A 16,099-nucleotide genomic window follows, 5' to 3' on the forward strand; every position below is an offset into this window, starting at 1 on the left:
TCAGCCAACGCCAGGGGCGGCAGCGCCCGACGGCAACCGTCGGACAGCAGAAAATCTCCCAAAATGGTGAGCCTGTCCCTCAAGCTTCGCGTCCCAGCTGTGTGGAATGGGATGGTAGCAATAGCAGACAGGAGGTAACCTCGACGAAATCCTACATCAAACGGATGGCAAGGACGAGGAAACTTCGAGGTCGCAACTTTTCCGACCAACGTCGGATACTGACCGAGTAGGTTGACAGGCATAGAACCTGTCACATTGAATAACGGACTTTGGTTTTTATTGGTTAAGTCGCATTTGACAGAGGGTCCATATGTCGTTTGGCAGACGCTTGGATCGTCAGATCACTTGCCTCAGCCCCTGAACGCTGCACACGGCCGTGTTTTTGACAACTGACCGTTTTCGCTCAATCCGTGAGATTTCAGAGTGCAATGCAAGCAATAGTTACCCGCCCGGAATTTCCCCGGGTGGAGGTCAGACGTGGTCACTGATGAATCTCAAGTTCTTTTGGGTATTTCCTTCAGATTTAGATTATGTACTTGTCAGCCGCACATACAACTTGGGGGCCGATGTTCCATGTTCAATGTCCCTCGCGTATCGCTTTCCACGACTCATGATCATAACGCCATCGCACGGCCCATCCCAAAAATACAACAAGGCCTGACCCTTTAAGCATACTTCTTGACCATGGTGAGCAGAGCCTCCTCAACCTCCTTGGGGCTCGTGGCGTTGAGGTAGTGACCGCCGCCCTCAACCATCGTAAGAGTTGCCTCCGGCGACGCGGTGAAGAGCTTGATCTGCTCGACAGGAATGTTGACGCCAAAGACGGGGTCGGCAGTACCCTAAACATGATTAGCGCACAGTTCGCTCGCTTACGCTCAACCTGGAGCCGAATGCCTCGCATCCTCGTTCCCCATTGTTGATCCTGCATGCACATACCTGGAGCCAGTAGACAGGGCACTTGATATCCCTGAGTCTCAACAAGAGACCATCGCGGGACAGAAGGTTACCAAGGGCAATCTTAAGCTTCTTGCGGCCCTCGTCGCCCTTGTAGACGGACTTGAGGGTGTTGGTCCAGAAAGCCAGGGTCTCAGGAGGCACGGTGCCAGAGAATCCCAGGCTGCCGACCATACCGCACCAGATGTCGTCGACGAGGAAGTCAGACGTCGGGACGGGGCTGGACCAGGCGTCGTAGAAGGCCAGCAGCTGAGCCTTGGGGTCCCAGCACCCCTTGCCGCGAGAGTCGGCCGACTCGTAGTCCATCGATGTGCCCAAGGGCAAGAGACCCAGGATCTATCATTGTAAAACAACGTTAGCTGAGGAGTCCAAAGTATGCATCGATCAACAGTGATGGACACTGGAAAGCAACATCATGTTGCAGCATCTGTGGTCAAATGCAAATGACAATGTGACAACAGAAGATCACGTGGGTGGTAAGCTACGTACTCTCTCGGGAGCCAAAAGCGCCATGCGGGTGACCATCCAGCCGCCCTGCGAAGTGCCGAGAGCGAAGGCCTTCTCGACACCGAGCTTGTCCATCACCTGCAGGGCCATGATGGCTGTGTCCCAGTAGGTGAAGTGCTCGGCCGGGCAGCTGGTGGAGCCGTGACCGAGAGGCTCAATAGCCAGCAGGTTGACGGCATCGGTCAACGTCCTGCTGTTGAACTGAGCATCGTAGAGGGAGACGGTGGTGCACATGGAGTTGATGAGCACGACGGTGGGCTTGGCGGGGTCGACCTTGTCCCCGGACAGACGGTAGCCGGCCGTGATGCCGCCGAGGTGGGGGACCTGGATCGTAGTCGTAGCGGCCATGTTTGATTCGGTCTCTGCTGACAGGTGCTGCGGGCTTATTTGGCGCGGTTTGGGATTGGATTCCTTTGGGGAAGGGATGGGATGTTCGATTCAGGAAACAAAACTCGCAGCTTGGCTGGGGTACAGGCAAAGAAGGTTTGGTTTAGTAGTAAGTTTGAAAGAGAATGCGGGTTTCTTTCTTGTATTTCCCACCGCAAAGACGCTCGTGGCACCTCGTGCGGCCTGCCGACTGGACATGGCAGACATGGCAGCGGTGTATTCCAAACGACCGGCTCCGCCGAAACCCTTCGAGTTGTAACCTCCGCGCAGTAGCTACCGGGAGGGTTTCCCAATAGAGCCATTTCACGGCGAGGCATGTCCCTGCATTCAAAGCGAGTGGAGGAGGGCAGAAAAAAAATGTCCTGTGAATCTCCAGCGACCATCCGATTCGATTCGCCAGCGCCAGTCCCAAGGAGGGGGGATTTGGTCAATGCCTCTGTGACGTTTCCATGGCATGTGGGTAACGGGGAGCTTTGTTGGACGCGAGGAAAAGATCAACAGCACGCGTATCGGCTCTTGGGGATTGTCAGGGGACTCCCATCACTCCTATCCGTGTTATCGCCGAAGCACTGGCCGCAGACATTCTATGGCACATGGGCAGATGTGGACACGAGTCAGGTCCGCCCAACCGAGGGGCGAAATGAGAACAGTCCACGTTCTCCCTGCCTAGCGCCGAGTCTTTGGCGCTATTGATACCGAAGTGTCCGAGGTGACAGCAGCGGCGTAGCGTCCTGAAGGTTTGCATCTCATTGCCTAAGAAGAGCTAGAGTAAGGGGCCCATGGCCCAGACGATAGCCAGCGGGTCTTTACGAACGAGACGGCGTTGCGAACTTTCGATGATGGTCGTGAGAGGTTCATCCAATGCCGTTTTGGGTGGTGTCAATTGTGTGCCATCCCCGGTTGAGGAAGACGCCGTCGTTTTGGACTGAGTGAGCCGTTGAAAGTCAAAATTCATCCCGCCCGTTCTAAGAGAAACGAACCGTCGGGAGGGACGGGAATATCCTTCCTCTAGTTTCAGTCTTGCTGATTTTCTGCTCGCAGAAATGGTCTGGCGTCCTTTTTGGCGTCAAGTCTGTGTGGTTGTTGACATGCAAGCAGTGCCCGACTCTAATCGCACAACATGTTGTCTCTCAATCAAAGTCTGGAATCCTTCTGGTCGGATTCTTCAGCGGAAAGCCGGCTGGGTCCGAGATCGCCACACGCACGCATGCCTTCAACAGCTACCGAACAACCGGTGTACCCCCCAATACGACCGACTTCAGAGTGCTAAATCCTTCCGCGGCCACTGACGACGCGCTGCGTGGTGACGCATGTAGCCGCCGAGACACTCGCAGGCTCGGTTAGAGTGCCCCCCCCCCCCCTGTCGATTCTTTTTGCTCCTGGGCGGCGCAAAACCGCATGCGGAATTCATATGTGTAACGAAATAAAACCACACTCAAATATCTACCGACGGCGAGAACCCCGGCCCGACCAACAGGCACCAGACAGTGACACCACTGCTGGAGGCTAGAAGTCTTGGAAACACCACCCGATACCCAATCGAGTGGTTTTCAAGGAGGCTGCCCGGCACCGGAATCCTGCGTCCGGGATGATCCCCATTAAGGCCTGCCATTTGCCCCCAAATTTCTTGACCAATGCTGTGGAGAACGAGTCCGAAATCATCAACCTCGTTCGACCTTCAAAAGGCCTGACGCTTAACTGCGCTAGTAACCTTGGTCCACAAGGCGTCGAGGAAAAAAGAGGAAAAGCCCGCCCGTATTGTGGACGGTCATATTCCAAAATCAAAACAAATATGATAGGAAGACTGGAATGAGGCGAAAAGACCCCTACGAATCACAGAAATGCCTGGGTATTAATGCGGCTTGTGCTTTGGAGCTGAGCTCATCGAGCCAGGGTTGATGTCCGTGATGCCCGACTTTGCCTCGTGGCATCGATGAAATTCTGTCAGTCATCCATCATCAAACCTTGTCTGCCCTGTCCTTCGCGTCCACCAACCCCTCTCAGTTCACTCCCTCTTGCTGATCAACTTGCCCTTTTTGTCGACCGGCACGTTTGATATATAAACTGATTCCCCTCTCACAACCGCTTTGGGAATGATCCAGCTTGCGGTCGACCGGAGAGTTGCATTACACACAACTGAGTTAAGCACGGAAAGCAAGAGGGCAGTGAACCGAAGTTCTCTCTTTCCCCAGTTTTCGTACCATCATTACCACGTTGTCCAGGGGTTCGCACTCTTGTCAAAGCCGTCCAAGGTTCCTGCGCCGCCCAGGGGTAGGGGCACCAAAACCGGCACTTCGCGTGCAGTGTCGAGGGATCGTGCCTGCAGAATAAAGCGACCGAGTGGCCCTGTCCATATGAGCCTCCGGCGAAGGATAGTCTCCTCCCCCGGGTTGATGAGCGACCGTTTGAAGCGAATTGCGCCGCCAACCCCTTTGCTTTTGTCCTTCGGTTGAGAGCTATCAGGCTGGGTCCTCCCCTCACTCCCGAAGGAGCCTTTTCTCTTGTTCCTTTCTCCTCCCCCGCGATCGAGTCCAACTTTATTTTCTGCCCATCGTCGAAGCGAGTGAAGGAAAGGGGCGTGAGAGAGCACGTACGAGCCGAGTCACAATGTCGTCCTCCGATGCCTCGCCATTACCCGGGCTTCCTGGTTACGATTCACAGAACATCCAGCCATGGACTATCGAAGTCGTCGTCTCAGTGACCGTTCTCGCCCTGCTATCCGTTGGTCTGCGTCTATGGAGTCGTCATCTCAAGGCACAGAAGCTGTGGTGGGATGATTACCTGATCATCTGGTCGATGGTGCGTCCCTATCCTCGAAGTTGACGTTTATAGCGTCATTATGTAGAGTGCTGGGCCTTGGACTAACTATGACGCAGTTATGGAATATCGTCGTCGTAGGATTCATCTTTGCCATGCACTCAGTAGTAAGTACAGCCCCCAATTCGAAGATGAACCGCACATTCTAACCTCTCAAAGGGCATGGGCGTCCACGCCGACAAAGTCGAGATGGACAACATCGTTTTGATGGCCAAATTCCTTGTCGTAGCAGAGATCCTTTACGCATGGAACCTGGGCTGGACGAAGCTGAGCTTGCTGCTCATGTACTACCGCATCTTCCACATCCCCTTCTTCAAGAAGATGACCTGGGGTGTTGGAGCATTTGTCTTTGCCTGGGTTATCTGCATCACGTTCCTGTTCATCTTCATCTGCGTCCCCGTCGAAAAGTTGTGGTACCCCGATCTTCCCGGCCGCTGCATCAACCAGGTCGCGACATGGATTGCGAATGCCGCCTCAACCATCTTCACCGATCTCCTGATCCTTCTCATGCCTATTCCTCAGGTTTGGAAGCTGCAGCTGCAGAAGGCTGAGAAGATTGCCCTGACCTTCGCCTTTGGCCTTGGTTTCTTGTGAGCCCCCCCTATTTGTTACCCCTGACCTTCGAGGATTGGAGTACTCCCCGTCATGCGATGCTAATCAGTTGCTAGTGTCGTCTTCACCTCTGCCTACCGAACGAGCGTTCTCTTCACCTACAGCAACCTCGACCCAACCTACACCCTCGCCCCGACCGTCGGCTGGACCGCCATCGAGATGTCTGCCGGCATTGTCTCTGCCTGCCTTCCCACCCTTCGACCCGCCATGCAGAAGGTCGCCCGAGCCTGCGGTATCAAGGGCAGCATGGGTGGTATGTTCAGAGTTGGAACGGCGATGGGATTCGGCTCCAAGAACAAGTCAAACTTCAGCAACGGAATGTCGTCGCAAGACCCAAACGGCACAAACGTCAACCGCAGCCAGTCGACCACGAAGCACTCAGCCGGCGGTGACCCTTTTTATCGACTCTCTGACGAGAACGGATCCGACGGCCGGAGCGGCGACCGCACGCCACCCCTGAATGACCGGAAGCTGCGTCCCGACGCTGACGGACTTGGGTTCGGATATACTGTGACGAGCTACCCTACCAAGCCGGACGACAAGAGCGAGGATGAGATCCCATTGCACTCGATCCGTGTTCAGAAGGATTTCAAGCAGACAACTACATGATGACCTGCTGTTGGTGGTAGCTACATCATATCTACTTGTGGGAAGGTGTCTACGGGGCAGTGGCAGAGTTGTCGTCAAAGAGGCGACTACAATCACGCTTAACCGAAGCACACTACCTATGCTGGATGAAACAAGTCACCAAACTATTTTACGAAGTCAAGGAAACAATCAATCGGCCGGGAAGATGGCAACAATTCGGCGATGGTACACACCAAGGGGGATCAAGGCGCAGATAGGGTTGAAAATCGGGTCTGGATGCTGACGATATGTCACAGAAGCGAATCGTTAACTATGTAATCACTGTACAACTACACGCTTGTATAATACGAGGTGGAATACTACCATATGAGATGACTTACGTGTAGCTGTCAGGGCTTATCTTGCCCATATCGCTTCTACTGCTGAAAACTTGCGGCGCAACTCGTCAGAGCTATCGTAACTTAGTGATACGTTTGTTCTCTACTGCATGAGAAGTAATCCTAGCTGATCACTCTGATGATGTGAACCAGTGCTTGTTTCGGCGTCAAGTCTGACCTGAGGGCGGAATCAGGATCGGAAGCATTTTTGCAGCTTTCACAAACACCTGATCATCAACGCTCTTGAATTCATGCTACGCTGGCCGTTTTCAAGGAGGCTTGAACTCGAGTGACAAGAATTATTCTTCAGTCAACGCAACTCTTTTGCCATTTGCCAGCATGACCTACGTATTCATGTGGGAGGCCCATGCTTGCAGTTTTGCTACGCGGGCGTAGTCACATGATGCCTTCTTGTGGCCCATGAGTTATCTGTCTTCTCCATCGTCGTCGCCATACGAGGAATCTAAAATATCATTTGATTTCCTTGTTCGTCAACATCGGATAATCATGTCAGCAAATGTCTTCCTTTGCAATGTCGCTTTCCTCGACGCATGAATTTACGAAATCCAGACGAACAGGACTTTCAAGGTCTCTTATGGAACGTCAATCTCGAATTACGGAAATCCGAATATTCAGGCTTCTGAGAAAAGCACCAGTCAACGTATGTTCATTGCGACTCAACGTGTCTGCTCCCCCGTGCCGCCTCCATCATTACTTGGAGTGACGCTGTCTATCATCGGCGACCTTCATGGACATAGCCATTCAACCAGCTCGGGTTACTCAGCATAATTAGGATCAGTAAACCCCCAAGCCTGGAGGTCTCCTGACGATGACAATTGGCGCAGCACCCCGGACCCGATCTTCCAATTTTGGGTCCAGCGCCACGTCATGGTGGAGAGATCAGCAGACGTTCGTGAAAGAAACTACTCCACCGAGACGTCTCAGTCCCGAAAGTATCTCACCGATATTGTCAGATCACACGCCTTTATCCCTGCATTCCTATATTTTTTCTCGGTCGACGACTCACCAAGCGTCGCTGGAGGTACTTCTGAAAAGCACTGAGGTGGGCTCTGGTAGTCTATCCATCCATAATCGTGGGTTGACGTCTGGTCCATCAATTGCGCGGTCAGGCAGCCCAGCATGCGAAGGTCGACAGAGAATACAACCTGGGAATCGATTGAGCGTCGTGATCAAAATTTAAGCCTCCGCAGTGCAAGTTGATTCCAGTGAGGAAATGTTCATGCACATCATATGAGTGCATATCATATGTGCACAGATGATCTCATTCTTTCATTTCCTCCTGACTTCCGTAAATTACATGCCAAGGCACACTATCATACTGGCCGCCAATTTTGCACTTGTGAAGGTTTAAAGAATCACAACGAAGGCTATGGCTCTGACTTTTATGCCTCGAAAATGGCTAACACTGGTTTGAGGCTTCGCAGATAATCTTCTGTTCCGACACACGTCACTCTGGGTTGAAATGTTGAGAAGCTTTACACCTACACACAGGAGATTAAGTGCTCTTCATGGTCCCGTAAATGGTCTTGATGAGTTCTCATGGATACGACTTCGACAGTAAACAGGTTTCATGCGCTCTGCATTAGTTGAGGTCAAATAATCGTATCAGTCAGCCGTCCTCAGTGAACATTTTGTTTTTCATGGTCACCCTATTTCAGAGCACCTTGTCTTATATGGTATGATAAACTTTACACCATAGGATAATGTTCAAGCTGTCTATTGATTCAGAACACGTGCCACTTGCAAGCAATACCGACCGTTACCGGCCGTTCACTGTGTCACCAGATCAGTTCTGGGTCTTCGCCGAAGCTTCGGTTACAGTGAAACTTTGCATACTCACCCGGAACACGTCCTATACTGGACTTTGCGAGAATCTGATGAGCCAGCATGCTAACACTGAACACTACCTCAGCTACATCACTCTATGGAGCTCACTTGAAAAGGGATCCTCAGCATAGTGTGCTTCTAACTACACAACCTCCAACGAATATAGGTACGACGCGTGCAAGTTGAGGGTAATCACATTACGATTTGAAGCAAAGTCTGTGATGAAGTAGATTAGAATGATTATGGGAATACATGATTCACAGTCGAACACGAAGCATTAGGATCCCGCGCATATCAGCCTTCATTCATCTCATAATTCCAAACTCAATGCCATGCTGTTTTTGGCAGAGTCAGGATCACCTTCAAGATATTCTTAGAAGGGCTGGATTCACTTGCTGCAGGCATTCAGCTGACCATGAGTGTTGCTGATAAAGTACATACGCATGAAGAATTTTAGACAATGAGCCGGGGCGGCACGTTTCGCAACACAGGAAATCATGTGTACCTAGTACGCCAAGTGTCTCTTTTGCCTTCTACTTTCATCTGGCTCTACTGCAAGGGTCTCAGTTCAGCTCGAGATCATCCAATACGCAAGTCAGCACCAACACAAAATTGCAGAACCCCACCACGATATTGGTCCCTGGCATTTTCCTATTTAGTCCAGCGCTTAGGATCGGGAATGACGTTTAATTCTACAACCAGATTGGAGCTAGGAAGCCCTCCCCTGGCCGATCTCGAGGGAAGATGGTGTGCAGGCACCAACAAATACAGGATTGGGAATCCCTTGCGCGCCTCACTAGTCCGCCTCGAAACTAACTTCCTCTCACCGGTATGGACACACATACAGCTGAATCATGGTTTGCCACCCAATGAACACCGACTCTGACTGATAGAACATAGGGCGGTCACCGAATCCTCGGGAATTAGCGCGGGGTGTCGTGTCGGTGTTTAGATTGCGACCCCTGCAACTTGGCGTTGCAGTTGTTGGTTCCAGCCGCCATACCGAAGTGGGCAGGGAGGGATTCAGCTCCTTCATCCAAACATCAACGTTCAGCTCGCAGCCTGATGTGTGATTCCGGGTGGGCCGTACCTTCGGAATCGACGGCAGGAAGGTGGCATTGGCTCACAGACTGGCGGTTAACCCCAAGCTCGGCATGACTCTATTTCTTACGGGCAGTGTCAGGCTCGTCTTAAATCCTGGTATTGGCATGTATCCTACTGGTTGTTACCCAAATTTGGACGAGACCCAGTTTGTCAAGTCGAAAATGTGATGATTGTTCCTCTCATTCGTGGTGATAAGCTAGCAGTCAACTGAGAGCACGCAAGACTCTTGTATGAAGCCCGCATGTACGAATTTGAATGGGGGTAGCCCCCGAGTTCATGTCAATCCTTCAATGTTGCCGCCCAATTGTGTTGGCGTGATATGTGAGCTTGTCCAGTGCCTTTGTCCATTATTTAGAACTCCAGTGGCGATGAAGCCGGCTACATCGTGACTTCAACTTGCGATCATTAATTCTGCCCGCCCCCGCAAACAAGCAAGGGCAATGGATGATGGATTGTCACTTCCTGCGTTGGAACATGCCCGGAAGGATTTAGCTGCTGCCTGGGATGATGGGTACCTCAGCCGAGAGACCCACCATGCTTTGCTGCGTGCTCTTGTCCAACCCCTCCTGTTGGTGCTTAATATGCAAACCCCCTTATCAAGCAAACATCAGTAATATTGTCGAGTTTCAAACATCGCATCGTGCTCATGAAAAGGAAGGGTAGGTGCAGCACGTAGCACAATGGTTCGGAGTTTGCCAAGCTTCGGGGTAAACAAATGTCACTGTGTCTCCGCGGAACGCACGCTCTCCGTGGGAGAGCCAACACGTCTAAGTTCAAGACTCGCGGAATGACGGACAGCAAAGGACACCGCGCTTGCTGTCAAAAACAACGGGATGAACGGGAGAATAGCAGCAAGCAAACTGAGACATTGAACAATTGAACCGCTTACCTATCCCAAAAACCGCGCAATCCCTCGTTCGCCCGTAAACCCAACACCGAATTTCCTTTCTTGTTATTACCTCACCATAACCCAACTCACTTGGCGAGCCTAGCCGCACTATCGTCATGCTGCTCTGCCGCAAAAGTGCAGCATTGCAAAAGGTCCCCAAACCAAATGCATCGTCGTGGCGTCTCCAATCAATATTGCCTGCACCCAACCGGTTTCACCACAAGTACTCGACTCTGAAGCGGACTCAGCCCCCAGATGTAGTTGTCGTCGGCGGTGGGGTAGCCGGGGTGTGCGCGAGTATCGCGGCGGCGGAAAAAGGCGCAAAGGTGCTCCTTCTCGACGATGCCCACGGGGGCGGCGCATCCGCGCTTTCGGGCGGCGTCGTGTACGCTGGAGGTGGAACTAGGCAGCAGAAGGAGGCAGGCTATGGGCACGACTCACCGGACAACATGTTTGCCTACCTGAAAGAGGAAACGGGGGACGCAGTCGACGACAAGACCTTGCGCAGGTTCTGCGACGAGAGCGTCCAGCGAAACGAGTGGTTGGAGAAACACGGCGCACGATTCGAGGCATCCTTGTGTCCGTACAAGACGAGCTATCCGACAAATCAACACTATCTGTACTTCTCTGGCAATGAGAAGTCGCATCCTTTCAACAAGATGGCGGAACCGGCTCCGAGAGGACATCGGATGGTTCAACCAGGGTTCTCGGGCGGGGAGCTCTGGCGTGTTCTATTAGAGTCGGCCTTGGGACTTGGGGTCGACTTCCAGCCTGCCACGAAAGTCCAAAAAGTCCTGTTCGATGGCCAGGGAAAGACAAGTGGAGTAGAGATCAGGACAATGTCCAATACGAACTCTCTCTTTGCCAAGCACGAGAGCCTGGTCAAGAAGACCAAGAAGTATCAGCTGATGGCTTCACAGTTGGCGGACAAGTATCACCGAAAAGCTGATAAAATCTGGCAGGAACATGCTGTGTCAGAAACGATCCACTCGCGTGCTGTCGTGCTGTCAGCCGGCGGGTTCGCCTTCAATCACGAAATGCGGCAAGTTTATCTCCCCGAGTTCTCCACCGTCGCACCCCTTGGAACACAGGGCGATGACGGGTCTGGAATCAACATCGGCGTCGAGGCCGGGGGTTCAGTGTCCAACATGAACAAGATGTCCGCCTGGCGTTTTCTGTACCCACCAACAGCCCTGGTTGAGGGTGTTGTCGTGGCCCAAGACGGCAAGCGATTTGCAGCCGAGGACATTTACGGGGCGACTCTAAGCGACATCATGATTCGGGATCACGACGCGAAAGGATTTCTGATTCTTGACTCAAATCAGTGGGCTAAGGCCAGGGGCCAGTTGTTTAAGCAAACAAACTTTCCTCTGTTGGTTCAACGACTCCACTGGCTTTACTGGGATTACAAAAAAGCAAGTTCGCTCGAGGCGCTGGGCAGCAAACTCGGCGTATCGGCCGAGGGGTTGAAAAGTACGGTGGAGGGGTATAACCGGGACATTTCTAGCCGGAATGAAGATCGCATGCATAAGGCCTCAGAGTACTGCACACCGCTGTTGAAGCCCCCCTTCTACGGCGTTGACATCTCGTGCCGCGTGGGAGGCATTCAAGCTGTCAATGGCCTCACTCTTGGCGGCCTGCGCGTCGATGGAGACACGGGGCTGGTCCTGACAGGGGAAGATAAGACCATCCCCGGTTTATATGCAGCTGGGAGAACTGCCGTCGGAGTTTGCGCCAACGGGTACGTGAGTGGGTTGTCAATCGCTGATGGGGTCTTTTCTGGCAAGCGAGCCGGGGAACATGCGGCGCGAGAAAACAAGTGACGAAGACACAAGGCGGACGAAAGAGCAAAAGAAGGGATACATGATCTCTAGGATAAACCACATCAATAAAAACATTGCAATTTGGTATCTTTGCAACCCCATGAATGTCTATAAGGAAAAATCAGAAAGCCTCCACCCAAAACCATAAGCAGGACACGATGTCCGGTATCTCGTCTAAACTATTCCAACTCCTTCGTAAACGCTGATAAACGGCCACCAAGCATCATCAAGCAAATAATTGACTCGGCTTTTGTGAAATCCAAGACGCCATAAGCACGCAGAACTTTTTAAACACCCGGAGAAGGAAGGCGCATAATGCGAGTTTGTCGCACTTCAGCCCCCTCTGCACCCAGGTAACGGCCGCTCTCGTAACTGCAATTCATGTTCAGGGGTTGCATGATTCAAGCGTCGGCCAGAACGACTCACCTCCAGTGCAAATTGCCAAGCGCAATGTTGCGGCAGCCGTCGAGGTACCTGAGGACCTCCCGATCGATCTTCTCGCCCCAGAGGGGCATTCTCGCCATCGCGCCGTACCATCTCTTGTAGCACTCATCGATCATGTCACCAATCTTATCCACAGCAGCCTGGGTTGAGTAGCCCTGCGCCTTAAGAAGCGAGATGAGGTTGTGGTCAACTCCTTGCTCCTACATACGGACGTAAGCGATGCGAGCATGGAGATTGGCTGGTTGGTTGTGTACTTACTAAGTCTTTGCGATATGAGAGGATGTCGTTGACACTGCACTGGTGTAAGCGAACTGCAAGTAGCTGCAGGCTGTCATACTAGGCAACTTACAGAATGACGAGATCAGATGCAGTTTGCATGCAGGTTTGGACCGACTCGTGGTCAACCTGCTCCTGCGAGATGCTAATTCCGTGCGCATACCTGGAGGGAAGATCTGTTAGCCACGGAACGAAAGAAAAGGCTTCATCTGGCACCCACTCAACGAGGGCGTAGCATGGCTCGCAGGCAATTGTCGCCCTTCTGAAGTCCATGTACTGCTTGACTGAGATCTTCAACGCCTTTTGTGATTCCTGCACCTTGACTTGACCAATCAGGCCTTCAAAGTAGCCCTTCATGGATGCCCTGTAGCGAGCTTGTAACTCTGGTGATGTTCTCTGGGAAGAGTAAGTCTTCGTGAAGCGTACGAAACTTGAAGCAATTGAAATCTGACCTTCTTGAAACGATCCCAAGTTGTCTGGAATACGTAGTGAATGGGGTTGTCGTCACGCTGCACTGGCGGGTTCTTGTCTTCCAAGATTGCCATGTGAGCATCAAGCTCCTTCTGCGCCTTGATGGGGTCGTCCTTCAAATGGCCTTCATCGAATTCTACAATTTCCTGATTAGTCACCAATAGAGGCGAGGGTGTACCATGCCCACATACGATCATCGAAAGCAAAGACCTTGATACGGGTGTTAGTCGGAATATTTGAAACTTTATTGCGTCGTCTGATAACTCACCCAGTTGTTCCAATCCAGCATCACCCGGAAAGACTCCTCGTCGGCGTACGGAATCCACATGGCGTTCATGAACGCAAAATTGGCTCGTGAATGCTTCATCGCCTGTGCATCGCTGAGGTGGTAGATGCTGGCCGTTCGTTAGCGTGATTTCGTGCAGATGATCACCGGGCCTGTCTCAAATCACGTACTCCTTGATCCATGCGTTGGCCTCCTCCTTGAGCCGCTCCCAGTTGACATTCATGGCGGGCTCGACGGACATGATGGACGAGAAACAGTCCGGAATCCGGACGTATTGGGCGTCGGCCGCCATGATGTCACGCAGGTTGCCGTCGCATGCCGCGCTGCCATGATCCGAAGGCGAGGTCTGAGTTGCAGTTGCTTGGTACTCGGAAACTGGGGTAGCTGGCGGCGATGAAGATTCTGAGGGACTAATATCCGACGCGGTGGTAATCGAGGGGCGTCTTCCAAGCATGATCCTTTTCGAGGGAACCACATCGTTAGACGAGGGGTCCATGTCTGTGGAGGCCCTCTTGCAAGAGACCCTGTACCTGTCGCCTGAGCTCATGTTCGGCGTGGAAGTTGGTTGAGTTTGGGAGCGAGATTGGGATCTCTCAGAAAGTAAAAAAGGGTTGAAAAGAAGGCGGGAGATGGCGGCGTTCTTCAATTTGTGTCTTTTGGTTCGTCCGTCCAGGGAATATGTAGCTTCGCGCCATTTATGAGTATGACAAGTGCAGCCCTATGCGGCCACACCTTATAATTGAGAGAACAGACCTGGAGCCACACAGCTAAGTGACCAAACGTCATCCTCCACCCCGACTTCCCATCTTGTCTCGTCGGTTGGCTAACGCCGAGCGGACTCACCTGTCGGCGCAAGCCCCCAAAGGTCTGGACGTTCCTGCAGCAGGCAAACCTGCACACCAAGCCATTGACAAACAGGACTCCGCCTCGACAGAGATGTTGACCCCAAGGACACCGGTCAGGCTGCCCTTGTGACTAACTAGGAAGCCTAGGACGACCGGGAGAAGAGACCCACCCCCTTCTGCGAGGGTTTCGTCACCGCAAGCGAAAGAGGCGGCGATTATTGTCCGAACCACAGAAGGGCGAGTCAAGGAGTTGATCTTAGCTCCGCTAGGAGGGTCAGGGACTTGGACACATCACCATAGACATGGATGTCCCAGTCCCGAGGCAAGGCCAAACTCTGATTTTCCCAAGTTGACAATTCTGGGGGCGTAAGAGTCCATAGAAGCTGACAGGCATTTACTCAAAAGAGACATAACTGTGGCCGTCGGTGACTCGGTGTCAGCAATGTCAGCCTTCGCCTTGCTGCACCGCCATTGGCGTGCATTGGAGCCTACACATTTCCGGCGGCCGCTATCCACGTAAAAGTCCCCTCAAGAAGTTATCTCCTCTCACTGGGGACCCTAAGGTGCACCATGTGACAGCATCGCGGCACTTGGAGCCCGTGGAGCTAGGTATTGTGTGTAATAATGCGCGACTGCGCGTCGAGGTTCCGCTTGTAATGCCTAGGATACCCCTTTCGGGGGTACCGATTACAGACTTGTACCTAGCACACAGAGCAAGATCCGTTCTGTCTGCAGGTTTCCCTTTTGTACCTACTTGGGGGAACTGATGCAACCCTGCTATCACATTGGGAAGAGTGGAAATCCCCAAGAAAAGACCAGATTCGGTCTGGTATTACCCGGACTAGAGTTAGGACGCCGAAGTCTGAACTTTGCTCAATTGGAAAATCGAAAAAACACGTTGTTGTGGTTAGGATTGCTTGCTTGCCGGTCGCAGATACTGGGATTTCCCTGCCTTACAGCCTGCTAGATTCACCGAAGGAGAGGATAGCCAATCGTCCCGAGCCGCTAAATGTTGGCGGCGCTGCAGGTTCGCGGCGCAGACAGCCAGACACAGTCCACATTCCGTCGGAGTGTTTTCATAGGCCCCGCGGTCTTCAGGTCACTAGCCTATGAGAGAGTAGCCATATGAGATGCCGGGATGGTTCGCAGTGTGTGGGCTCGGCTCTTGGTCTTGAGGGGTCCGCAGGTGCCTCCAGACTCCAGAGGCCAAAACCGTGGTGCCAAGGAGAAGAAACCCCCCCGGAAGACATGGAAAGACTCGTGGTCCCGTTGGATTGATCCCGCCAGAAGGGGTCGGAACTCGAACATCAGGGGCTGGTTACATCGCATCGCACAAGAATAGCCAATGAGACACGACATGTTGACTTGTCAACAGTTGTCAGATGTTCTCATGCAATGTTTGTCCGATGTTCGTGTGCAATCCGGCGAGGATCTCGTTCGCTGAAGAACTCCACGGAGCACTGCAAGTGGATCGTGTCACGGAGAGGACTATCAGACGATGCCGCTTCCGGCAGTGGAGAGTTGCCACAAAAGGATCACAACCAAGTTCCGCCTGGAAGGAACAGCGACCGCGCCTCTTGACAGGTCCTGTTTCAGTGACATCTCATGTAAAGGATGCCCGGGCAGCCACCCAAATGAATCAACGGGTCTCAGCACTCAGGCACTTCAGCCCTAACCCGAACATTTCGGGAAGCAAGATGCGAGAAATCGGCCCCCAAACCAGTGGCGCCCCAAATCCATAAGGCGGCAACACCGAAAGTGATGTAAGCCATTGTCTGCTGCCTTGCAGCCTCGACTGCTGCCTTGACTGTCAGCCCGTGATCCGTTGAATGACCAATTCAGCCTCTCTGTATCCAGGCAAACATACCAAA

At 52.6% G+C, this 16,099-nt stretch overlaps 4 protein-coding genes across 4 annotated transcripts; 2 read left to right on the forward strand and 2 right to left on the reverse strand.

Moving 5' to 3' along the window:
• Positions 1-665: 665 nt before the first annotated feature.
• CGGC5_v010200 (uncharacterized protein) lies at positions 666-1,809 on the reverse strand (the record flags this gene model as incomplete). The annotated part of the gene is made up of 3 exons (XM_032021248.1): positions 666-839; positions 937-1,290; positions 1,444-1,809. The coding sequence occupies 3 exons, from the start codon at positions 1,807-1,809 to the stop codon at positions 666-668; spliced, it is 894 nt and encodes a 297-aa protein (XP_031881837.1).
• A 2,646-nt stretch (positions 1,810-4,455) lies between these two features.
• On the forward strand, positions 4,456-5,886 carry CGGC5_v010201 (Satratoxin biosynthesis SC1 cluster protein 4; the record flags this gene model as incomplete). Its single annotated transcript, XM_032021249.1, has 4 exons — positions 4,456-4,647; positions 4,725-4,772; positions 4,825-5,255; positions 5,334-5,886. 4 exons carry the CDS (start codon positions 4,456-4,458, stop codon positions 5,884-5,886), a joined length of 1,224 nt encoding a protein of 407 aa, XP_031881816.1.
• A 4,313-nt stretch (positions 5,887-10,199) lies between these two features.
• OASD (3-oxo-5-alpha-steroid 4-dehydrogenase) lies at positions 10,200-11,906 on the forward strand (the record flags this gene model as incomplete). Its single annotated transcript, XM_032021250.1, has 1 exon — positions 10,200-11,906. The coding sequence occupies one exon, from the start codon at positions 10,200-10,202 to the stop codon at positions 11,904-11,906; it is 1,707 nt and encodes a 568-aa protein (XP_031881835.1).
• Positions 11,907-12,193: 287 nt separating this feature from the next.
• On the reverse strand, positions 12,194-13,930 carry BOT2-0 (Presilphiperfolan-8-beta-ol synthase; the record flags this gene model as incomplete). The annotated part of the gene is made up of 9 exons (XM_032021251.1): positions 12,194-12,278; positions 12,333-12,550; positions 12,609-12,642; positions 12,700-12,789; positions 12,847-13,022; positions 13,079-13,233; positions 13,289-13,307; positions 13,366-13,492; positions 13,554-13,930. 9 exons carry the CDS (start codon positions 13,928-13,930, stop codon positions 12,194-12,196), a joined length of 1,281 nt encoding a protein of 426 aa, XP_031881836.1.
• Positions 13,931-16,099: the final 2,169 nt, after the last annotated feature.

Source organism: Colletotrichum fructicola (assembly GCF_000319635.2).
Source record: "Colletotrichum fructicola Nara gc5 chromosome Unknown KSG_Nara_v1_contig05, whole genome shotgun sequence".
Taxonomy (NCBI): domain Eukaryota; kingdom Fungi; phylum Ascomycota; class Sordariomycetes; order Glomerellales; family Glomerellaceae; genus Colletotrichum; species Colletotrichum fructicola.